This window comes from Mastigoproctus giganteus, chromosome 7, assembly GCF_048544385.1.
Source record: "Mastigoproctus giganteus isolate SK-2022 chromosome 7, ASM4854438v1, whole genome shotgun sequence".
Lineage (NCBI taxonomy): Eukaryota > Metazoa > Arthropoda > Arachnida > Uropygi > Thelyphonidae > Mastigoproctus > Mastigoproctus giganteus.
Genome location: NC_143581.1, coordinates 228179209 through 228205610, shown reverse-complemented (window position 1 = coordinate 228205610; position 26402 = coordinate 228179209). Strand labels below are relative to the sequence as shown.

The following is a 26402-nucleotide window of genomic DNA, read 5'->3' as shown; positions in this document are numbered from 1 at the left end:
CAGTAGTGTCCTTAACAACCCTGCCAACCTTTGTATCATCTGCAAACTTGGACATTAAACTTGATATCCCATCATCAATATCATTCATAAACACCGAAAACAACAATGGACCCAACACTGAACCCTGAGGAACTCCACTAATAACATTAGTCCACGTTGAGCAGTGTCCATTGATTACCACTCTCTGTCTTCTGCCACTCAACCATCCCCTTATCCATAGCAGCAATTTGCCTCCAATGCCACACTGCTCCAATTTGTGCAGCAGTCTTCCATGTGCAACAGTATCAAAAGCCTTTCTAAGATCCAAATATATAATATCAAAGTTATTCCCTGCATCCATTTCTTTTGTGACTACAGCATAGTATCCAATCAAATTGGTCAGACAAGACCTGCCCTTAACAAAACCATGCTGCGGCTGAGCTATAACTGAATTCTTGTCTAGATGATCCTGCAGTGCTTCTTTAACCAGTGCCTCCATTAATTTACCTGGAACAGAAGTTAAACTAACAGGTCTATAATTACTTGTGTCAGCCTTTGATCCTTCTTTGTGAATTGGGGTTACATTTGCACATCTCCAGTCTATGGGTACCTCCCCTGATTCCAAAGAAGCTCTCATAATTATGGATAGGGGTTTGCTTACTTCCTTTGTGGCCTCCTTTAATATAACTGGATAGATCCCATCCACCCCAGGTGCCTTTTTTATGTTTATCCTCAACAATCTCTCCTCCACTTCCCTCTCAGTTATTACAAAATCATCCAGCTCACTGCCAATGTTTACTTTACCTACATCATTCTCCTTCCTGAATAACTCCTCATGCGTGAATGTAGATGCAAAATACTTGTTTAGATTGTTAGCCACCTGAGCAGGATCCTCAACTGTTGAACCATCAATATCCAGTGGACCAATCTGATTCATCCCTTTCCTTCTTGAGTTTAAATAGGTAAAGAACTTTTCTGTTTTTCTTTGCATCCTTTGCCAAGGATTTTTCGTAGTCTGCCTTTGCCTGCCTAATCTCCTTTGTGACTTGGTTACAGACCAACTTATATCTATCATAGGCTTCCATGTCACCCATTAATTTGTATGTATCCCATGCATCTTTCTTCTCTGCCACATGTCTCATTAGTTCATCTGACAACCATTTAGGCCTAAACCTTGAACAATATTTCTTAGCTGGCATGTAAAGCCTGGCAGCCTCCAAGATTAGTTCCTTGAATGCTTCCCATTTTGAGTTTGCTGTTAGTAACATCATCAGTTGATCCCACTGTATAGAATTTAAATACTGTCTCAGACCATCATAGTCGCCTTTACGAAAACAAAAACACTTCCCTTTACCTCTGATGGTAGTTACCTCCTTGAGTAAATCCCACTTCAACACACTGTGATCACTGCCACCTAGTGGTTCATTTATCTGCAGATTCTTAATGCATAAAGAATCACTACTGATAATCAGATCAAGAGTATTGCTCCCTCTTGTTGCCTCACGAACATGATGTAGAAAACAATCATCCAATAAATCCACAAAAGCCTTGCTAGTGTGCGAGTGACCAATCCACAAATTCCAGTCAATATCTGGGAAATTAAAATCCCCCATTATAAGACTCTCTGATTTACTGGCCCACTCTATTTCCCTGAAGAAAATTAAGAAGCCTTTAGCAATAATAGCAGATTATTGTTTCAAAAGGGATTCATGTGATGAGTGGAAATGACTTTCACAAAAGTACAAATTCATCCTAGTAAAGAAACTGTTGAACCACTAAATGAAGTATCAAGCATAATCCTTAAATGTAACTATGTTGAATAAAAGCTGAATCAATCCAGACTGCTTCCTTCTTCCTATGGTAAGTCAGAAAATTTTCAAATACTACTTGTATACAATCTTTATTATATATTATTGGCTATAGCATTAGCAGAGGCATACGATGCAAGAATGCAAGCTTATACAGCATCACCCAAAAATAAAAAAAAAAAAAAAAAAAAACTTCCTATTTCACCCATCCAGTCACTCCAAATGTTTGTCTAGTTTTGCCTTGAATTTATTTAACCTGCCAACTTAAACAACGACAGATGAAAGTTTGTTTCAGCAATCAACTACCCAATGGCTAAAGGCAAATTTCTGCACATCAATTCTACATCTGTCTATCCTCAATCAGATCACCTCCCAAGTGTCTAGTCAAAAATAATTTTGATACCCAAGCCAAAAATAAAAATTTGTGTCTAGCCAAAAATAATTTTGATATCATACTCGTATTTCAGGAAAGCTTTTGATACTGTTGCACATGGAAGACTGCTGTACAAATTGGAGAGGTATCGCATTAAGGGTAAGTTGCTACAATGGATAAAGGGATTGTTTGTTTGTTTGTTTGGTTGGGGATTTTTTTGGCGCATGGGCATCTATGGCCATAGTGCACCATACATAGGTTAGTATTTCTGCTATTTCGTTATAGATCGAGGGTCAGGAGACTGATTTTTGACTAGCTAAAGGAGGTGGTATACATTGATCGCTTTGAGAAAAGTAAAAATCTTTGAGACATTTGTTTTATTGCCCAAAAGTGAAACAAATGTTAGTGGGTCTTCAGTTGTGGCTGGAGTGAAGATATTCTGGCGTTCTATTGCAAATTTTGCGCATTCCACAAGGATATGTTTCACTGAAAGTACTGTTTTACAGTGATCACACTGGGGGTGATTCTCCCCTCTTAAAAGATAACCATGAGTAATATTAGGATACCTATAATATTAGGTGACCTATTCGGAGACGAGCTAGTATTACCTCCTGTTGTCGAATTGCACTGAGGCTTGAAGGCCATTGCTCAAGATTTGGCTTGATACTTCGAAGCTTATTTTCAAGTTGATTTTGCCATGTTGATTCCCACTGGTACATGCATTTTTCCTGTATTATTTGTCTATAATCTTGATGTGGAACTCTCCACTGTACATCAGGTGGTAAGTCGGCCGTTTTTGCGGCACTGTCCGCTAATTCATTTTCTGGAATTCCCATATGTCCTGGGACCCAACAGAAGTGTATGGTTTTTCCAAGCTCAGATAAGGTATATAAAGAGTTTGTTATTTCTTTAACGACAGGGTGGGTGATGTTCATGGTGTTTTCCAGGGCTTGAAGTGCACTTAGAGAATCAGAGAATATTATGCTGCTTTCAATATTGGAGGACTCGATATGCTTCACTGCAACCTGAATTGCCATTAGTTCAGCAGAAAAGATACTGAACTCATGTGGCAGTTTGTAGGCTAATGTTATGTTCAGGAAAACTGCGGCGATTCCAACGTGGGTGTCATTCTTTGACCCATCTGTATGAACTACAATGAAGTTTGGAAACTGCTCCACCACTGCATGGTACAATTGCAAAAAATTTTCTTTATTTAGTGCAGATTTATCCCATTTGTGAAGGTATTTATCACATAAAGGTGGAGTAATTCTCCACGGTGGAAGGAGTAGTGGAGGGGTACTTGTGATATTATCAAGACTCAGATTAAGTTCTTCTAGAAGATGTCTTATTCTTATACCTAACGGTCTGTTAGCAGTAAGGCGGTTATGGTATAACCTGCTGTGTTGGGGAGTGAAAAGTAATTCCCAATTTGGGTGTTCAGGCATAGATCTAATTTTATATGCATAGCGTAATATAAGTTGTTGCCTTCTGATAGAGAGAGGGGGTTCGTGAGCTTCGGCATATAGACTATGTGTTGTTGACGTACGATATGCTCCTAGAGCAATGCGTATTGCACTATGATGGAGAGGATCAAGCCAGCGAAGGACACTAGGCCTTGCTGAGCTATATACTGGGGCCCCGTAATCAAGTTTTGATCTTATTAAAGATCTGTATAGCCGTAATAAGGTAAGGCGATCAGCTCCCCACTTTGTTGCTGAGAGAACCCGGATGATATTTAATTTTTGTTGGCAGGATGTTCTTAGTCTTTTAATACAAAGGGTACTAGGAAAGTTTTGCAATACAGCTTTGTTTATTTAATTTTTTCAAAGTAATTTCCTCTACATTCAATACACCTCTCCATCCTCCGAAACCAATCTTTAAACCAGTTCTGCCAAGTTTCACTAGAGAGTAAAGCACACTCGTTGTCCCAAGCCCGTAGAAGGTCCTCATCACTGGAAAACCGCCTCCCTTTTAGCTTCATTTTCACATGCGGGAACAGTGCAAAGTCGCAGGGAGCAAGGTCTGGACTGTAGGGAGGGTGCTCGAGAAGTTTCAGTCCTGTCGTGGTCAAATATTCGGTGCAGGCTTTGGCGCGGTGAGCTGCAGCATTTATCGTGATGGAGGTACCAGGTGTCCATTCTTGACTTTGGCCGCAGGTTCTTCATAGATCCAATGACTTTAGGCAGGCATTGTTCAGTATACCACTTAGCTGTGACTGTCTTCTGCGTGTCCAAAATGACACGTTCCACAATTCCACTCGATTTGAAAAATACAGCTATCATTTTCTTCTTTACAGATCGGGATTTTCTGACAATTACGGGTGTGTCGTCATCATCAAAGACCCAAACTTTGTTTTGAGCCTTGGTCGGCAGATCGTAATAGTACAGCCAAGTCTCGTCACCTGTCACGATGTTGTTCACATACCGAGATTGTCCCTTATCAAACTTTTTTAGCATCTCCTGGCACCAAGTCACACGTCGTGTCATCTGCTCTTCAGTCAGTTGATGTGGCACCCAGAGAGAACAAAGTTTCTTCACGTGCAAATGATCTTGCAGAATCGAACGAATTGCTGGTGCATTTAGGCCCAAAGTATCCTCTATCTGTTGGTAGTTCACTCGCCTGTTTTCGTCAAGCATTTTCCTCACAGCAGTAACATTTTCCTCCATAACTGACGTTCGTGGCCTTCCCGGCCTCTCAGAATCCTCCAGAGTGAAATTTCCCCTTTGGAATTCTCTATACCACCTGAATATCGTTGTACGATGTGGACAATCATCATCTAGTGCAAGAGTCATTTCTTCTAAGCACTGGTCTATGGTTAAACCACGCACGAAATTATACCGCAAAACTGTCCTTATCTCATTTCGTGACCACGATGCCATCGCAAGCACTTTACACTCTCACTACTAATGAATAACTGAGCCCATCAACTTGGCGCGGCGGCTACTATGCACGTATGAGCATGTCTCAACATGCAGTAACAAGCAGCTTCCTGTGATTTATTGTTGCGTCATATTGCAAAACTTTCCTAGTACCCTTTGTATGTTCCAGGAAGGTAAGTTTATGATCTAAGGTGATTCCTAAGAATCGTATGCTGGGTTGAACTGCTATTGGTTTTCCGTTCAGTTGTAGTTCCGGGTGTAGGTGCAATTTACGTTGTCAGCAAAAATGGATACACAACGTTTTTTGAGAACAAAGCTGAAAACCATTGGTTTGTGCCCATGTACTGATCTTATTTATTGCCCCTTGTAATTGTCTCTCGATCGTATTCATGTTTTTCGCATGGCAAGAAATACTAAGGTCATCTACGAACAGTGCCTTATCAATAGTGTTCGGAAGTTGTTCAGCAATGGTGTTTATCACAATTATAAAGAGTGTAGCGCTGAGTACAGAGCCCTTGGGAACTCCTTCTTCCTGAAAAAATAGTTTGGACAGCGAAGTTTTAAATCGAACCTGGAAAGTTCTCTTGTCTAGGAAGTTGCGTATGAAAATCGGGAGATGGCCCCGAAGTCCATGGCGATGTAGCTCACAGAGTATTCCATACTTCCACGTGGAATCATAGGCCTTGCTGATGTCAAAGCAAACCATTACATGGTGTTCCGATCTAAGGAATGCATTCCGAATGGAATTCTCTAGTTTTACTAGTATATCTAGTGTTGATCTGTTCTGTCGAATGCCGAATTGTGCAGAATTTAAGAGATTGAAATTTTCCAGGTACCATATCATTCGACGGTTCACCATCTTTTCCAGAATTTTGCAAAGGCAACTGGTCAAAGCAATGGGTCTATAGCTAGTAGGGTTTGTCGGGTCTTTTCCAGGTTTAAGGAATGCAAGGACTGTAGCGTGGTGCCATTGCTCAGGGAATGTGTCTTCCCGGTAGAGCCTATTGAACAGATCAAGAAGTGACTGCAGTGATTCAGCACTTAGTTCCTGTATCATTGAATAATGGATATTATCTGGTCCTACAGCGCTACGCCTAGATGTTGACAAGGTTCTATGTAGTTCGTGGATAGTGAATGGTAAGTTATATTGTTCTTCTGCTTTTGAAGAAAAGTTTAACTTTTGTTTTTCTGAATTTGCTTTGAATCTTCTGAAGGCTGGTATGTAACTTTCTGTTGCTGATGTTTTGGCAAAAGTTTCTCCTAGTATATTGGCAATTTGGGCGGGGTCAGAAATGTTCTGCCCTCTCCATTCCATGATAGGCTGAGGTGTCGTTTGATATTTACCACTCATTTTCCTAATTGTTTTCCAAATTTTGTGTGTGGGAGTTGCTTGATTGATGGTTGAAGTGAAGCGAATCCAAGCGGCCTTTTTATTACTGCGTCTAACATACCTGGCTCTTGCTCTAACGCGTTTAAACTGAATGAGATTAGCTGTGGTTGGATAGCGCCTAAAAGTATTCCAAGCTTTATTTTGATCTCTTTTTGCTGCACGGCATTCGTCATTCCACCATATTTTTGGGTGTACAGGTAATTTTGAGGAGGATTTTGGTATAGCTTGTCCTGCTGCGTGTAGTATAGTTTTTGTGACATACTCAACCGCTTCCTTGGTTGGGGATTTTTGTATAATTTCAGGGTCCACTTTAGCTAATTTTTTATACATCTCCCAGTCTGCTTTATCAATTAGCCACCGAGGAATTCTAGTAAGTTGATAAGAGGGTTTATTTACTAATTCAATTGTAATGGGAAAGTGATCACTATGCAGTGGATCATTGTTTGCCGTCCACTTTAGAGTAGGATACAAAGTTGCAGAACAGATAGACAGGTCTATTGCAGTATATGTTCCAGAAGGAAGGTGAACGTAAGTAGGTGAGCCGTCATTTAGAAGGAGAAGGTTGTTATCATCTAAACATTTTTCAATTAGTTTTCCTCTTTGGTCAATATTGTTGTTACCCCATAGTGTGTGATGACCATTTAAGTCTCCCAGAATGAGGAAAGGTGTGGGGAGTTGAGCTATGAGGTTGTTTAGATCATTTTGTTGGATGGGATAGCTTGGTGGAATATATAAGGAGCAGATTGTAATATGGATGTCAGCAGCTACACGGACCGCTATTGCCTCGAGAGGAGAGTTTAGTAAGACCTGTTTGACAGGAACAAATGGGTTTGTTATAACAGCTACTCCACCATGTGCAGTATTTTGATCAGTTCTATCTTTTCTAAAGATATTGTAATAAGACAGTTTTGGTGTGTCTTGAGGTTTGAAATATGTCTCTTGGAGGCAGAGACATATTGGTGTGTATTTAGAGATAAGGTTGTATAGGTCATTAATATTGGCACGGAAACCACGACAATTCCATTGAATTATTGTGTTCATTGTTTATCTCTAGTTAGACTTTCCGAGCGTTTTCTTGGTGCTGAGGTTCTCTGTTTTTCGCTCTTGTTTTTGTCTTTCTTTCGAAAGTAGGGCCTTTCTGTTTACATGTCTTCTTCTACAAAAATGTGTAGGACCGGGTCATCTGGGGGTATTTCCTTAGTATCCATTTCCTGTTGGTGAGTAGTTACGATTTGTTTTTCTTTGTGCCCTTCATCCGGGGAGTGGTGATTTTCGATTGGTACAGAAATAGGCGTATTGACTGCCTGAGTTTCAGTTGTATTGAACAGTGTTTTTACATAGTTCGAGAAAGACTCTTTTGGGGGTACTGTTAGATCAGTTTGCGATGCGGTTGATTGGAATTTTTTGGTGATATGAGCATACGTAGATCTATTTGCAAGGTTTGGTGGTGAGATATTTCGCTTAGCTTCTTGATAGGACACGTTATGATTGGTTTTATAAATCTGAATAAGTTTCTCAGTTTTCCAGCGTTCACATGTTCTAGCGTAAGCGGGATGATCTTTTTTGCAGTTTGGGCATATCGGTTGGGGTGCAGTACAGGCTTCGCAGTTGTGATCAACTGACCCGCACTTTGCACAAGCAGGAGTTCCCCGGCAAGCTGTCTGGGAATGTCCGTACTTCTGGCATCGGAAACACCGTAGGGGATTTGGAATATAAGGTCTGACATTACAGACGAGATATCCAGCCTTAATGGATGCTGGGCGATGTGGTGTATTAAAGGTCAAAATGAGATTACGTGTAGGAGTCAGAACTCCTTCTTTTCTGGTGGAAATTCTCTTGACCTGTATAACGCCTTCTTCTTTAAGTTCTTCAAGCATCTCCTCTTCGGATACATCTATTAAATCCCAATCAGAAATCACTCCTTTAGAGGTGTTCAGTGATCTGTGGGGTGTCACAGTAACTGGTATTCCAGCAAAGAGATTAATATTCAAGAGCCGCTCTGAGTGTTTACTATTAGAGGTCTCGATCAGAATATCTCCTGACCTAAGTCTTTTTACAGACTTAGGAGTTCCAGCTCTGCTTTCTAATTCCTTCTGCACCCTAAATGGCGAGATTTTGCCAATTGCATTTTCACCAGTTGAGTGCATGATCAGGAAAGCTGGGATAGGATAGATGTCAGAGTCAGTTTTCTGCCGTTTTGAAGTTCCTGCAATAGAACTGTCTTTCTTTTTTGTTGACTGGGGTGCATCTGGCAGCCCAGATAAGTCAGAGTTTGATTTACTCATGACGTGCTCTTTTTGGCCCCGGGAGATTACCTTTTTCTCCCAGGTTACCAGCCCCGCCACGTGGAGGCAAGAGCGGTGCCGCCTAGTGACCCAAGCGAAGTGAAGGTTAGTATTAACGAAAAATAAAAAAGGGGGTTAAAGAAAGGTACTTTCCTTTCTGGGTTATATAATATGAGAGATCTATTCAATTATAATGCTCAAGAGTTAACGGACTTGCGAAACTCAGGAGAAACGTATATACAGTAAAGCGTATCAGATAATCACTATGAAAAGGCGCTGTGGTCACTAATATCGCTTGGCACTCGGGGCCGGATAAAGGGATGGTTGAATGGGGAACGACAGAGGGTGGTAATCAATGGACACTGCTCTTCATGGACAAATGTTATTAGTGCAGTTCCCCAGGGTTCAATGTTGGGCCCACTGTTGTTTTGTATATTTATCAATATTGATGAAGGTATATCAGGGATTAATGTCCAAGTTTGCAGATGATACAAAGGTTGTCAGGGTTGTTAACGACAGTAAAGACAGTATGCTACTCCAACTAGATCTAGATAAGTTGGGCAAATGGGCTGAGAAGTGGCAACTGAAGTTTAACATTGACAAATGCAAAGTACTGCATATGGGTAGCAATAACCGAAGAGAAACGTACCAACTGTGTGGTACTAAACTCAGAGAAGTGGAAAGTGAAAAAGACCTGGGGGTAACTGTGCACTCAAATATGAAGTCCGCTGAGCAGTGGAGATGGGCTGCCAGGGCAGGTCATGGAGTCTTGTCAATGATATATATAGGAATTTTGCTAGCAGGGACAGGGATGTAATTACCCCGTTATACAAGGCAATAGTCAGGCCATACCTAGAGTACTGTGTACAGGTCTGGAGGCCTCATTTTAGGAAGGATGTAGAATTGCTAGAACAAGTACAAAGAAGGGCAACAAGATTGGTGAGGGGAAAAAAGGGGTGCTCTTACCAAGAAAGGCATGGTTCTGCAAATTGCAGTGCCTGGAGAGTAGGCACCTGCGCGGTGATCTGACTGAGGTGTATAAGGGCTTGAATGGGTTGAGCAAGCTGAATGGTGATGGGATTCTTCCTCTTGCTCAGATTAAGAACCTGGGGGGACATAGATTCAAAGTGAGGAAAGACTTGTATAGATGTACGGAAATTTGCCTTTAAGCTAGAGGGTACTTGATTGGTGGAACAGACTTCCATCTTTTGTTGTGGAAGTTGACAGCCTAAATAAATTTAAGGCTGCGCTGGATAGGCATTTGGAACGAATGGAGGGTTGAAATGGGAGGGTTGTTTTTTTTTTTTTGGCTGATGCTGCATAAGTTTGCTTTCTTGTATCGTATTCCTCTACTAATGGTAATATGATATCAAATTTAATTTTTCCAATCAGTTCCTCTGTGACCTCATCGTAGTATCCAATCAAATGGGTCAGACAAGTTCCATTTAACAAACTCATGTTGTGTCTGAACTATAACTGCAGTCTTGTCTAGATGATCATGCAGTGCTTCTTTAACAAGTGCCTCCATTAATTTCCCTGGACAGAAGTTAAACCGACAGGTCTATAATTAATCATGTCACCCTTTGATCCCCCTTTGTGAATTAGGGTGATATTTGCACATCTCCAGTCCACGGGAGCTCTCATAATTATGGCTCAGGTTTGATTACTTCCTTTGCCCCCCCCTTTAATATAACTGGATATCTCCCATCCACCCCAGGTGCTTTCCTTATGTTTAACTTCAACAATTTCTCCTCCACTTTGCTCTCGGATATTACAAAATCCTTTAGTTCCCTGCCGGAGTTTGATAAACATCTGGCATTCCCCTCACTGAATAGCTTTTCATGTGTGAATGTAGATGCAAAATACTCATTCAGTTTATCAGCTACCTGAGCAGGATTAAGAGTCGAACCATCAATATTAGCATTAGCATTAGCATTAGTAGAGGCATTTGATGCAAGAAAGCAAGCTTATGCAGCATCAGCCAAAAAAAAAAAAAAAAAACCACTTCCACTTCACCCCTCTGTTCGTTCAAAATACCTGTCCAGCTGAGCCTTAAACTTATTTAGGCTATCAACCTCCACCACAAGGGATGGAAGTCTGTTCCACCAACCAACCACCCGCTGGCTAAAGACAAATTTCCGCACGTCTATCCTACATCTGTCTTTCCTCAATTTGAATTTATGCCCTCTCAGGTGATTATTCTGAGCTAGAGGAAGAATCCCATCAGCATTGAGCATGCTTAAACCATTCAAGGCTTTATACACCTCTATCAGATCACCTCGCTGGTGCCTAGTCTCCAGACACTGTAATTTGCAAAACTTAAGCCTTTCTTCGTAAGAGCACCCCTTTGTTCCATTCACTAATCTTGTTGCCCTTCTCTGTACTCATTCCAGCAGCTCTACATCCTTCTTGAAATGAGGCCTCCAGACCTCTATACAGTACTCTAGGTGTGGCCTGACCATCGCCTTATACAATGGAATAATCACCTCCTTATCCCTGCTGGAAAAATTCCTGTATATCATTGACAATACTCCATGAGCTACTCTTGCAGCCCGTCTGCACTGCTCAGAGAACTTCATATCTGCCTGCACAACCACCCCCAAGTCCCTTTCATTCTCTACCACTGTCAGTGTTGTACCACAGAGTTGATACGTTGCTCTGGGGTTGCTGTTTCCCATGTGTAGTACTTTACATTTGTCAATGTTAAACTTCATTTGCCACCTCTCAGCCCATCTGCTCAACCTTTCCAGATCCTGTTGCAGCAGCATAGTGTCAGTAGTGTCCTTGACAACCCTGCCAACCTTTGTATCGTCTGCAAACTTGGACATTAATCCCGATATACCATCATCAATATCATTTATAAATACAGAAAACAATAATGGACCCAACACTGAGCCCTGAGGGACTCCACTAATAACATCAGTCCACGATGAGCAGTGTCCATTGATTACCACTCTCTGTCTTCTCCCCCTCAACCACCCCTTTATCCATAGCAGCAATTTGCCTCCAATGTCACACTGCTCCAATTTGTGTAGCAGTCTTCCATGTGCAACAGTATCAAAAGCCTTTCTAAGATCCAAGTATATAATATCAAAGTTATTCCCTGCATCCAGTTCTTTTGTGACTGCATCATAGTATCCAATCAAGTTGGTCAGGCAAGACTTCCCCGTAACAAAACCATGCTGTGTCTGAGCTATAACTGAAGTCTTGTCTAAATGATCCTGCAGTGCGTCTTTAACCAGTGCCTCCATTAATTTTCCTGGAACAGAAGTTAAGCTCACAGGTCTATAATTACTTGTGTCAGCCTTTGATCCTCCTTTGTGAATTGGGGTCACATTTGCACATTTCCAGTCTATGGGTACCTCCCCTGAGTCCAAGGAAGCTCTCATAATTATGGCTAAGGGTTTGCTTACTTCCTTTGCTGCCTCCTTTAATATAACTGGATAGATCCCATCCACCCCGGGTGCCTTTCTTGTGTTTATCTTCAACAATTTCTCCTCCACTTTACTCCCAGTTATTTCAAGATTCTGTAACTTACTGCTAGAGTTGAATACACCTCTGGCATTCCCCTCGCTGAATAACTCCTCATGTGTGAATGTCGATGCAAAATATTCATTTAGTTTGTTAGCCACCTGAGCAGGATCATCAACACTTGACCCATCAATATCAAGTGGACCAATCTGATTCATCCCTTTCCTTCCAGAGTTTACATAAGTAAAGAACTCTTTGCTGTTTTTCTTTGCATCCCTTGCCAAGGATTTCTCGTAATCTGCCTTCGCCTGCCTAACTTCCTTTGTAACTTGGTTGCATATCAACTTGTATCTATCATAGGCTTCTGTGTCATGTGTTAATTTGTAAGTATCCCATGCATTTTTCTTCTCTGCCATATGCCTCATTAGTTCATCTGACATCCATTTTGGCCTAAACCTTGAACAATATTTCTTAGTTGGTATGTAAAGCCTAGTAGCTTCCAAGATAAGTTCTTTGAATGCTTCCCATTTTGAATTTGCTGTTGGTAACATCATCAGTTGGTCCCACTGTATAGAATTTAAATACTGTCTCAGTCCATCGTAGTCGCCTTTACGGAAGCAATAACCCTTCCCTTTACCCCTAATGGTAGTTACCTCTTTGAGTAAATCCCACTTCAGCACACTGTGTTCACTGCCACCTAGTGGTTCATTTATCTGCAGATTCTTAATGCATGAAGAATCACTGCTGATAATCAAATCAAGAGTATTACTCCCTCTGGTTGCCTCCCGAACATGCTGATGTAGAAAACAATCATCCAATAAATCCACAAAAGCCCTGCTAGTGTGTGAATATCCAGCCCCCAAATTCCAGTCAATATCTGGGAAATTAAAATCTCCCATTATAAGACACTCTGATTTACTGGCCCACTCTATTTCCCTGTACAGTTCCTTATTATACTCATCAGAGTCATTAGGCCTATAGCACACTCCTACTCTCAATTTTGATCTCCCAATGTTTATGTCACACCAAACTGACTCCACACTGCACTGTCCAGCGATGTCGACTGGCTTCACTTCCTTGGTTTTTATGTGTTTCTTAACTAATAGCATAACACCTCCCCCCTTCCTATCCTGTCTATCCTTTCTGTAGACGTTGTACTCCCCAAATTGCAGTTCCGCATCCCTTATATCTGTGTGACACCACGTCTCTGATATCCCAACAATATCTGCCTTCGATGTTTTGAGCAATACCTCAAATTCATCAAATTTATTTACTAAACTCCTAGCATTGGTGTACACGCAAGTATACCTGCACCTGTTTCTATTCTTAGCTACCCTAACACAACCCATGTGTTTACTTGTACCACAATGGCTCCCAGCAGTCTCTGAAATACCATGCATCTTGTTTTTCAGGCTTCTGCTCATTCTAATAGAAGCAGTGCAAGAATCTCTTTCACCTCTGCCAGTGGCTACTGTCAATCTATTGGTCTTTGTCTCCCCCCAAGCTAGCAGTTTTCCGACCCACCTAACACTGCCTCGATAGCATCAGCAAATATTCTTGCACCCTTTCTATTTAAGTGTATCCCATCCCTGTAGAAGCAATCTCTCCTGTTAACAAGTACAGTCCAGGCTGAAAAAAATTCTACCCCTTGAGCCTTGCACAATCTTTCCAGGGCCGAATTGATCGACAAGGCTCTCATCATATACTCCCTCCTATCGTGTCTGGGCAGAATTGCAGACACTTTCAAATTCAACCCTAATTCTCGGCTTTTGTTCAACAGTGACCTGTACTTGTTAAGTAATTCTGCCGGTCTCCTACTCTTAATATTATTAGTGCCAACGTGTACAACTATATCACCTTTTGTGCCCTTAAAAGATGATATTCGCTCTACAACGTCATCAACCTTTGCCCCTGGCAGACATACCCTGGTCCTGTTCCACCTATCTTTTTTACAAAGCATGTTCCCCGTTTCCCTGACAATAGAGTCACCAACAACTACTAGTTCCTTCGGGACCAGCGCATTCTGCCTTGGGGGTTGTCTCTGTGTCACGCGATGCCCAAGTGCAAGCTCTGGCGTTGATGTGGGCAGCTGAGAGCTTGATGGGCCCCTCAATTTAGTTTCTTCGAGGGCATCCACCCTGTCCTTCAAGCTCTCATATAGGCCCAAAAGAACGCCGAGTTTTTGCCTGATATCGATACACTCCTTGCATCGCGCACACACAAAGACATCCCCCTTGGCAGTATCATGTCCCGTACCCGATTGCTCTGCAAACATCAAGCAAACAGTGCATTTTATAAGGCTGTGAGTCAGAGGACAACTGCCCCCCTCAGTTCTGCTCTGAGCCACAGCGCTTCCATTAGCTTGAGCCTTTTGCTTTGCTGCTCTGGTCTGAGTCATGATTCTATTAATTTATTAATTAATTATAATTAATTATGTTATGTTATTAATTATATTACGTTTGTAATCTAAGTCGTTATATGTATTTATTTAAACGTACAATTTAACTGCTAACGAAGTTCAACTAACGCTATCTAGTACGGTATATAACCTACGGTATATCTAGTACGGTATCACAATGGCGGGAAAGTTAATAACGGTAGCGGTAGTTACGAACACGTGGAAACCCTTACCGATACTTTTACAAGGCCGAGTAAAGAATAAATACACCAAATTAATCAAAAAATCACAAAATAATGTTATACTACTAAATTTAAATCAAAAGTTTTAGAAAAACAATAATTTCAAATCAATAAATAAGAAAAATCCACTTAGCGGCTTGGAACACGACCGTCACTAGTGTTTAGACGCATTAACAACTTATAAAGTGGACCAATCTGATTCATCTCCTTCCTTCTAGAGTTTAGATAAGTAAACACCTCTTTGCTGTTTTTTTTTTTTTTTTTTGCATCTTTTGCCAAAGATTTATCTGCCTTTGCTTGCCTAACCTACTTTGTGACTTGATTACAGACAGCTTATATCTATCACAGGCTTCTGTGTTACCTGATAATTTATATGCATCCAATGCATTTTTATTCTCTGTCATGAGTCTCATTAGCTCATTTGACATCCATTCTAAACCTTGAACAATAATTCTTAGTTGGTATGAAAAGTACCAACTAAGTGGTAATTCTTTGAATGCTTCCCATTTAGAATTTGCTGTTGGTAACATCATCAGTTTGTTCCAACTGTATAGAATCTAAAAAGTGTATCAAGCCACAATAGTCACCTTTACAAAAGCAAAAACCCTTCCCTTTACCCCTGAAGGTAGTTACATCTTTGAGTAAATCCCACATCAGCACACTGTGATCACTGTCACTTAGTGGTTCCTTTATCTGCAGATTCTAGATGCATGAAGAATCACTACTGATAATCAGATCAAGAGTATTACTCCCTCTGGTTGCCTCTCAGACATGCTGCTGTAGAAAACAATAATCCAATAAATCCACAAAATCCTTGCTAGTGTGTGAGTGACCATCAAACAAGTTCCAGTCAATATCTGGGAAGTTAAAATCTCTCATTACAAAACAACCTGATTTACTAGCCCACTCTATTTCGCTGTACAGTTGTTCACTGTACTCATTAGAGTCATTACGCCTATTACACACTCCTACTCTCAATTTTGCTTTTACAGTGCTTAAGTCACACCAAACTGATTCAACATTGCACTGTCCATTCATGTCAACTGGATGCACTTCCATAGATTTTATGTGTTTCTTAATGAGTACAGTGAACAACTGTACTCATTAAGATCATAATATCTGTACTCATAATATCTGCCTTTGATGTTTTGACCAGCACCTCAAATTCATTGAATTTATTTACTAAACTCCTAGCATTGGTGTACACATGCACCTGTTCTTATTCCTAGCTACCCCAACACAACCCATGTATTTACTTGTTCTGCGATGACTCCCACGGCACCCTGCTTTACATGCTGTTGCCCATTCCAATAGAAACAGTGAAAGATTCACTTTTACCTCTACCATCAGCTACTGTTAATCTATTACTCTTTGTATCCCTTCTTTGAGTTAGCAGTTTTCTGACCCACCTAACACTGCCTTGATAGCACCAGATAATATTCTTGCACCCTTTCAATTTAAGTGTATCCCATCCCTGTAGAAGCAATCTCTCCTATTAACAAGCACAGACCACACTGAGAAAAATTCTAACCCCATGAGGCTTGCACAATGTCTCCAGCCAAATTAATTGACAAGGTTCTCATCATATACTCCCTTTTATCGTTTCTGGGCAGAATTGACACTTTCAAATTCAAACCTAATTCATGGTTTTTTTTTTTCAACAGCGACCTATACTTGTTAAGTAATTTTGCCATTCTCCTTTAGTGCTATATCTAAGTCATATCTGCAATGACAATCATATGAAGTCTATCAGTTTATAAACCAAGAATTAAAAAAAAAAAAAAAAATATGAATAATGAACACAAAATTTTTGTAAAGCTAGAAATTGTTACTAAAGATACAAGTTAGATGTATTATTTGCATGCCAATTTTGTACTCAAAATTATTTACAATTACCAATTTAAGTGTTCAATACATTATTTAATTAAGCAATTAAATTGCAATTAAGCACTATAAAACACTTAAAATTAATTATGGAATTATATATGTAGAGGTCAGGTAGTATGCTCAGATCTTATTCAGTGTAATCTTAAGATGATACAAAATTACTGGAATTTCACTCCTTGGTATATCAAAAAAAACTCAGCCAAATAGATGACATAATAAATCTGGAGTGAGGGAGGGTGACACTTCATCTACAATTCTTTTTATAATTTTCATAGGCCATTTAATAAAAGGTTGTAACTACTAAATGACAAAGTCTAATGTGGGAGATGTAATAAGTGGATTATTATTTTATGGTGATGACAATGTACTGCTAAACAGCAGCATGAAAAATCTTCAAGAATCTCTGAATAAATTAGATAAAGGTTGTGGATAATTTGCATAAAAGTAATAATTAAGAAAGTGGGAAGAATGGGGAAAATTCAGTGTACACTAAATAACCAAAAATTACATAACAATAAAGGATGTACCTTTTCAGTGCGGAAAATAACCATATCATTTTCATTAATTTGAGTTCTATATGTTTCCCAAGAAAGTATCTCAGTGCAGGTGTGAAATTTTTAAATTATTTTTTTTTCTTGATTTCCTAACAATATTATTATTATATGCTAATTAAGTTTGTATTATCTGTCCATGTTGTTGTTGTTTGTTGGATTTATTGGTGCAAGGGCTACTAAGGCCATAATGCACCTATTTCAATTATTTGGTACATGATTGTTATATTAAATAAAAGGATTCAGATCAGATGATATTTGTTTATCATTTTGAGGAAGGTAAAAACATCATTAATATCTTGTCGGTCTCCGAGAATCTGTTGTAAAGTAAGTTTATTAGAAGAATATAGATGTGAAGAGAAAGCTGTTTTTCGTTCTCTCAGATATAATGGGCATTCAATGATCAAGCGTTTTACTGTGAGTTGAGTTTGACAGTTGCTGCATAGTGGAGGGTCATCCTGAGTGAGTAAATAACTATGAGTTAGGTAAGTATGTCCTATTCGAATTCTGGCAAGTACTACTTCTTCCTTTCTATTGCCTCTTTGGCTTGATATCCACTTCTTGTGATCATTTTTAATCTGAAAAAGCTTATTGCTTTTTTCTCCCTGCCAAATGGATAGCCATTTTTTTCAAACATTGCTATGTATGATGCGTGTTAAATCTGTGTAAGGTATCTGCATGTCTGATTTTATGTGACTGGCGTTGTCTGTCCATAATCACTAAAAGTGTATGTTAATTTTTAGTGATTATTTTCACAGTCAATCATCTATCTGAATGAACCCAATCTCTGACCTTTTCGACATTTTCATGGAGTGTGATCAGAACTGTAATTTGAGTTAATTTGAACAAAAGCCATATTGTTCCCTAAATGTTTGTTTAATCCTGGTGAGCACCGCTTTTTTCTAAATCCATTCTTCTGTTTAAAATCTATTATACTACTAGAAGTGTATCGATATCAGGCAACAACTCGGCGTTCTTGTGGGTCTATATGAGAGCTTGAAGGACAGGGTGGATGCCCTCGAAGGAACTAAATTGAGGGGCCCATCAAGCTCTCAGCTGCCCACATCAACGCCAGAGCTTGCACTTGAGCATCGCGTGACACAGAGACAACCCCCAAGGCAGAATGCGCTGGTCCCGAAGGAACTAGTAGTTGTTGGTGACTCTATTGTCAGGGAAACGGGGAACATGCTTTGTAAAAAAGATAGGTGGAACAGAACCAGGGTATGTCTGCCAGGGGCAAAGGTTGATGACGTTGTAGAGCGAATATCATCTTTTAAGGGCACAAAAGGTGATATAGTTGTACACGTTGGCACTAATAATATTAAGAGTAGGAGACCGGCAGAATTACTTAACAAGTACAGGTCACTGTTGAACAAAAGCCGAGAATTAGGGTTGAATTTGAAAGTGTCTGCAATTCTGCCCAGACACGATAGGAGGGAGTATATGATGAGAGCCTTGTCGATCAATTCGGCCCTGGAAAGATTGTGCAAGGCTCAAGGGGTAGAATTTTTTTCAGCCTGGACTGTACTTGTTAACAGGAGAGATTGCTTCTACAGGGATGGGATACACTTAAATAGAAAGGGTGCAAGAATATTTGCTGATGCTATCGAGGCAGTGTTAGGTGGGTCGGAAAACTGCTAGCTTGGGGGGAGACAAAGACCAATAGATTGACAGTAGCCACTGGCAGAGGTGAAAGAGATTCTTGCACTGCTTCTATTAGAATGAGCAGAAGCCTGAAAAACAAGATGCATGGTATTTCAGAGACTGCTGGGAGCCATTGCGGTACAAGTAAACACATGGGTTGTGTTAGGGTAGCTAAGAATAGAAACAGGTGCAGGTATACTTGCATGTACACCAATGCTAGGAGTTTAGTAAATAAATTTGATGAATTTGAGGTATTGCTCAAAACATCAAAGGCAGATATTGTTGGGATATCAGAGACGTGGTGTCACACAGATATAAGGGATGCAGAACTGCAATTTGGGGAGTACAACGTCTACAGAAAGGATAGACAGGATAGGAAGGGGGGAGGGGTTATGCTATTAGTTAAGAAACACATAAAAACCAAGGAAGTGAAGCCAGTCGACATCACTGGACAGTGCAGTGTTGAGTCAGTTTGGTGTGACATAAGCATTGGGAGATCAAAATTGAGAGTAGGAGTGTGCTATAGGCCTAATGACTCTGATGAGTATAATAAGGAACTGTACAGGGAAATAGAGTGGGCCAGTAAATCAGAGAGTCTTATAATGGGAGATTTTAATTTCCCAGATATTGACTGGAATTTGGGGGCTGGTTACTCACACACTAGCAGGGCTTTTGTGGATTTATTGGATGATTGTTTTCTACATCAGCATGTTCGGGAGGCAACTAGAGGGAGTAATACTCTTGATTTGATTATCAGCAGTGATTCTTCATGCATTAAGAATCTGCAGATAAATGAACCACTAGGTGGCAGTGATCACAGTGTGCTGAAGTGGGAGTTACTGAAAGAGGTAACTACCATTAGGGGTAAAGGGAAGGGTTATTGCTTCCGTAAAGACGACTACGATGGACTGAGACAGTATTTAAATTCTATACAGTGGGACCAACTGATGATGTTACCAACAGCAAATTCACAATGGGAAGCATTCAAAGAACTTATCTTGGAAGCTACTAGGCTTTACATACCAACTAAGAAATATTGATCAAGGTTTAGGCCAAAATGGATGTCAGATGAACTAATGAGGCATATGGCAGAGAAGAAAAATGCATGGGATACTTACAAATTAACACATGACACAGAAGCCTATGATAGATACAAGTTGATATGCAACCAAGTTACAAAGGAGGTTAGGCAGGCGAAGGCAGATTACGAGAAATCCTTGGCAAGGGATGCAAAGAAAAACAGCAAAGAGTTCTTTACTTATGTAAACTCTAGAAGGAAGGGGATGAATCAGATTGGTCCACTTGATATTGATGGGTCAACTGTTGATGATCCTGCTCAGGTAGCTAACAAACTAAATGAATATTTTGCATCGACATTCACACATGAGGAGTTATTCAGCAAGGGGAATGCCAGAGGTGTATTCAACTCTAGCAGTCAGCTACAGAATCTTGAAATAACTGGGAGTAAAGTGGAGGAGAAACTGCTGAAGATAAACACAAGAAAGGCACCCGGGGTGGATGGGATCTATCCAGTTATATTAAAGGAGGCAGCAAAGGAAGTAAGCAAACCCTTAGCCATAATTATGAGAGCTTCCTTGGACTCAGGGGAGGTACCCATAGACTGGAAATGTGCAAATGTGACCCCAATTCACAAAGGAGGATCAAAGGCTGACACAAGTAATTATAGACCTGTGAGCTTAACTTCTGTTCCAGGAAAATTAATGGAGGCACTGGTTAAAGAAGCACTGCAGGATCATTTAGACAAGACTTCAGTTATAGCTCAGACACAGCATGGTTTTGTTAAGGGGAAGTCTTGCCTGACCAACTTGAATGGATACTGTGATGCAGTCACAAAAGAACTGGATGCAAGGAATAACTTTGATATTATATACTTGGATCTTAGAAAGGCTTTTGATACTGTTGCACATGGAAGACTGCTACACAAATTGGAGCAGTGTGACATTGGAGGCAAATTGCTGCTATGGATAAAGGGGTGGTTGAGGGAGAGAAGACAGAGAGTGGTAATCAATGGACACTGCTCATCGTGGACTAATGTTATTAGTGGAGTCCCTCAGGGCTCAGTGTTGGGTCCATTATTGTTTTCTGTATTTATAAATGATATTGATGATGGTATATCAAGCTTAATGTCCAAATTTGCAGATGATACAAAGGTTGGCAGGGTTGTCAAGGACACTACTGACACTATGCTGCTGCAACAGGATCTGGAAAGGTTGAGCAGATGGGCTGAGAGGTGGCAAATGAAGTTTAACATTGACAAATGTAAAGTACTACACATGGGAAACAGCAACCCCAGAGCAACGTATCAACACTGTGGTACTACACTGACAGTGGTAGAGAATGAAAGGGACTTGGGGGTGATTGTGCAGGCAGATATGAAGTTCACTGAGCAGTGCAGACGGGCTGCAAGAGTAGCTCATGGAGTATTGTCAATGATATACAGGAATTTTTCCAGCAGAGATAAGGAGGTGATTATTCCATTGTATAAGGCAATGGTCAGGCCACACCTAGAGTACTGTATACAGGTCTGGAGGCCTCATTTCAAGAAGGATGTAGAGCTGCTGGAACGAGTACAGAGAAGGGCAACAAGATTAGTGAATGGAACAAAGGGGTGCTCTTACGAAGAAAGGCTTAAGTTTTGCAAATTACAGTGTCTGGAGACTAGGCACCACCGAGGTGATCTGATAGAGGTGTATAAAGCCTTGAATGGTTTAAGCATGCTCAATGCTGATGGGATTCTTCCTCTAACTCAGAAAAATCACCTGAGAGGGCATAAATTCAAATTGAGGAAAGACAGATGTAGGATAGACGTGCGGAAATTTGCCTTTAGCCAGCGGGTGGTTGGTTGGTGGAACAGACTGCCATCCCTTGTGGTGGAGGTTGATAGCCTAAATAAGTTTAAGGCTCAGCTGGACAGGTATTTTGAACGAATAGAGGGGTGAAGTGGAAGTGGGTTTTTTTTTTTTTGGCTGATGCTGCATAAGCTTGCTTTCTTGCATCAAATGCCTCTACTAATGCTAATGCTAATGCTAAAGCACCAAACCTTACCATCTAATTATTCAAAAACACGTAACATGTAAATTAAGAAAATATGAAATTAATCACAGAACTTATTTTTGAAATTTCTGAAAAATACAGGCAGCTATAAGAACAATATTTGACATGATCTGAGATACAAGTGAATCAATGATATAATGGGTCATATGTGTCAATATATTCAGTTTTTGCTGAAAAAAAAAATAAATAATAAATAAATAATTAAAATACCTTGACACTTACATGTATCCATCCTAATGTGATAAGGTCATGCTTATCTTGATAATTAAAGATGTCTTCTTCATTGTCTGTGGTGCAAGAGTCTGATGTACCAGTTTGCTTTGGTACCAGCAAATGGGTAACAGAAAATTTATTCTGAGACTGAAAGTAGAAATTTATGCTTATATATCTTCTTCTTCTTTTTTTTTTAACTTCACAAAAAGTGACAATTATATATAATAACATGTATACTAACCAATTTTCCTGATAAAATCCCGCATGTTTCAATATTCTTATCAGTATTTGGTTGTGCTAATCTTAAAAAGCTTCCCATTAATCCTGTTGGCACAGATATAGTTCTTAAGCCATGAACATGGTCTGTATCTGGTCCTGGACTCAGTACAGATCGAGGTTTTGTACTTCGGTCAACAAATGGAATGGCTGGGCTGCTTGTACTAAAAAATAAAATGTGTCAAATATTTGGCATTTTTTATTATAAATTTTATTATCTAATTCTAATACAAATAACTGCAGAAATTGTTAATGGATGAGCAAAAAAAAAAAAAAAAAACTGGCAGAAGCAAAACAGAAACTCTAGTTCTCTGCATGTGGAGAAAGTAATATTTGTGATATATTTATACAAAAAAAAAAAAAAAAAAAAAAGCGGAAGTTAACCCAAGTAAAGAAATGTGTTCCTGTCTAGAAATGTGAGCACTGTTGAAGATGACTATGAATGCAGTATACTCTATTTTACAGAAAATCAGACAGGACCAGTTTCAAAAGGATCGAATTGAAATATCCTTTTTTTAGCATTAGCATAGGCATTCGATGCAAGAAAGCAAGCTTATGCAGCATCAGCCAAAAAAAAAAAAAAAAAAAAAAGAAATTTTTAGTATAAGAAAAATTGTAAAACTGTTTAAATATTCTCTAGCAAGAAATTCCCTTTTGCAGCAGGAAATAATCAAGAGTGAAAAAATGGAACTACAAGTCATTTTGGACTGTAAAACACGCTGGACCACGTTAGAAAGAATGATCGAAAGATTTTTAAAGATCCTAAATCCAATAAAAATTGTTTTACGACAGCTGAAGCTCCATCACTTATGGAAAGAGGAATATTATGAAATTGCGAGAGATATGTTAAATTGCTCAAAACCTGTTTGATTAGCAGTTGAGGCATTAAGTAATCATGATGAAAATCTTTTAACAAGTGAAGGAATTTTTAAGTTTCTTTTTAGTAATTTGGAAAAACAGAATTCTGCTTTGAGCAGTATACTTTTAAAAGAAATTAGAAATGAATTGCTTAAATGCAGGAATAAAGATCTAGTATCCCTCATTAAATATTTAAGCAATGTTAGTTGTTTATATGAGGTGGAAAAGGCCAACTTTTTTTGCGTTGGCAAACAAGAATGAAATAACTGGATTGGAAAAATCATTAATGTAAAGACTTTTTAAAGGAAAATATGCAGAAGAAATGCAAAGAGAAGATGTGAATGTTGTTGTGGAATACTTCGACATAAAATCAGAAATTGACCTAAAATCTGAATTAGCAAAAGCAATATCGATTTCAATAGCAAAACCAAAATCAGGGCAAGCGGACAAAATGATTTCATCGTTAAAAAAGGAAATAAGCTTATATGAAGCAACATGTACCCTAATGCCCAACTTGAAGATGCTTTCGGATGCACTCTTAAAAATTTGACCATCAATGTAAAATGAAAGAAATTTTTCTGTAATATTTGTCACGAAACAAAGATCAAGGCTATTGGATAGGGCAATCAATGATTTGTCGGTTTTAAAATTTCATTTTAAGATTGATAACTTTTAAATATTCAATATTTGTGTTATTATTTTTCAATTTTTTTAAATGATTTTTATTTGGTATTTATTTTGTGTTACTGCTCCCTTTTAATGTTTTCTATTATCAAATGTCTATATCAAGTAGAAATCACTTTTATATGTTATTGAAATATATAATCTTGTCACAATATATTGGTTCATAATAATAATAAATCATGCATTTATTATATATATATATATATATATATATTTTTTTTTTTTTTTTTTTTTTACAGAAAACCTCAAACTTTTAGTATAAACCTATCACAGAAAAATGATTCACTGTTTATTATTATGGTCACTCATTAGTATTTAAAATTACGTAATTAAAATGGTATGAAAAATACAGATAACTTATGATTTAGGGAATTCCCAAGAATTCCAGTTTCTCGTTCCCAAATTCTGAAGGTTAATATCTGTCGGGAATTTGGAAACACTACTCTGATGAGATGCACTATATGGCCTTGTGCAACTTTGCTCAAAAAATCATTGAGTTAAGGAGAAATAACCATGCTATAACATCGCAGATTGTGACATCCCTCCACATAGGTAGTTTCACCTTACCTCAACGAGTTTGGCCTGTTGCAATGTGTTTCCCATACAGCTAAGGTGCCTATGATAAAAATTGATAGAAGTTATTTATTTCATAAATGTAATGTGTTTTTGAATATTAGTATAAATGAATGACATGAGTAAATGTTATTGATTGCATGGGTGTACGTTCATGAGTATATGCAGGTATAGTTATGTGAATGTGTGCATGTTTTAGGGTACATGAGTATGTATTCCTCCCCTGGCTGAGTTGGCTATGAGTTTGGGCTGTATGAACATGTGAATGTTCGATGGCAAGGATGTTTGACGGGCTATGCATGGTTGGAGCTCTTTATTCATGTCTGAGTTGCTGGACGTGATAGAGAGCTGGTACTTGTTTGAGTGCATTTCGAGGTATGTATGAACAATAGTAACTTCCCCCAATATGTAACTGCATGAATGACAGTAAGCATGTATGACAGTCCATGCATAGTCGGGGATTTCATGTCCATGCCGGATGCGAGTCAAAGCTTGTGCCAGTGAGAATATGTGAGGGATAATGATTATTTTACTCTCTGAATGTGGTCTCAATTCCAGAATGTGAGTGAATGTACAAATGTGTGCAATTGAATGCAAGAATATAAACGTTTTTGTTTCCCTCATTAAGTATATTTGAATAAATAAATTAGCAAAAGAAGTGTGAAATGTGTCCACTTCCTAACCATACAGCCAACAAGCTTGATCTTTTTCAAACAAACAACCCTTCTAAGTACATGGTCAAAGTGAGTGGTCCTTTAGGCACCTCTAATCACAACTTGGCGATTGTCTCTTCTCCAATGGAGCCTTTATCTCATGGCTATTCCCAAACTCTTGTTGCTTGGCATTACAAGAATGCAAATTGGTATGACCTGCGAGATTTCTTTTCTTCTTTTCCTTGGTTGGATTACTGTTTCAAAACTTCTGATGTCAACATTTGCTCAGAATTGTGTCAGTGAAATTATTCTTGTATGAATGGAATCCTTTATTCCACACCGCACTTTAAAATCTTGTTCTTTATCTAAACCTTGGTTTTCCAATAAATGTGCTAAGGCTGTTCAAGAGAAGAATGTTGCATATCGTAATTGGCTTGATTCAAATTTTTCAGTTTTATTTTCTGTCTACACCAAAGCTCGCAATAATTGTAAAGCAGTTATTAACCAGTCCAAACTAGAGTTTGAATAGGCTAAGGGTAAAAAACTTGCTTCTTGCCCTAATGGTAGCCAAACATTCTGGTCTCTTGCCAAAGATATTTGACGCAACTTCTGCCAATCTCTACTCCCACCTCTGTCAAAACCAGTTGGTTCTATTGTCACTTCAGCTAAGGATAAAGCTGACCTGCTAGCATCCCATTTTTCTTCCAACTCATGTATTAATGATCTTGGTAAAACACTTCCCACCATTCCCAGCACACTCCATTCAATGCCTCCTGTGGTCTTCCGTCAAAAGGATTTTGATAAATCTTGATGCTAAGAAAGCTCCAGGTCCTGATGGTTTGTTTGTTTGTTTGTTATTTGGTTTTTAGGAGCATTAACAACTAAGGCCATATTGCTCTGGGAATATGCGCTGTTCATTCCCTGACCTTTCCGCATCCTCCGTATTTGGTGGTGACGGGCAAGCTCGAACCCCGGTCTAATCAAGAAGCGTGTGCTATGCACTGCTGCTCCTTCCCAACTAGCTATGGAGGCACCCGGTCCTGATGGTATTTGTCCACTTGTTCTCAAAACCTGCACTCCCAAACTTACTCCTGTTTCACTTTCTTATTCCAAAGGTGTTTTTTCGTTCTGCTTGGAAATTTGCTCATATCCAGCCAGTTCCA

At 39.3% G+C, this 26402-nt stretch overlaps 1 protein-coding gene across 1 annotated transcript in view; it reads right to left on the bottom strand.

The window, feature by feature from the left end:
- The window catches only part of LOC150083757 (STAM-binding protein), a 144707-nt gene that overhangs the window by 59272 nt on the left and 59033 nt on the right, over window positions 1-26402 (bottom strand). The window contains exons 6-7 of the mRNA XM_090377459.1: window positions 22437-22635; window positions 22205-22342 (exon numbers count right to left, since the gene is read on the bottom strand). Of these exons, the coding sequence (XP_090233585.1) occupies window positions 22205-22342; window positions 22437-22635 (337 nt within the window). The remainder of the gene's footprint in view (window positions 1-22204; window positions 22343-22436; window positions 22636-26402) is intronic.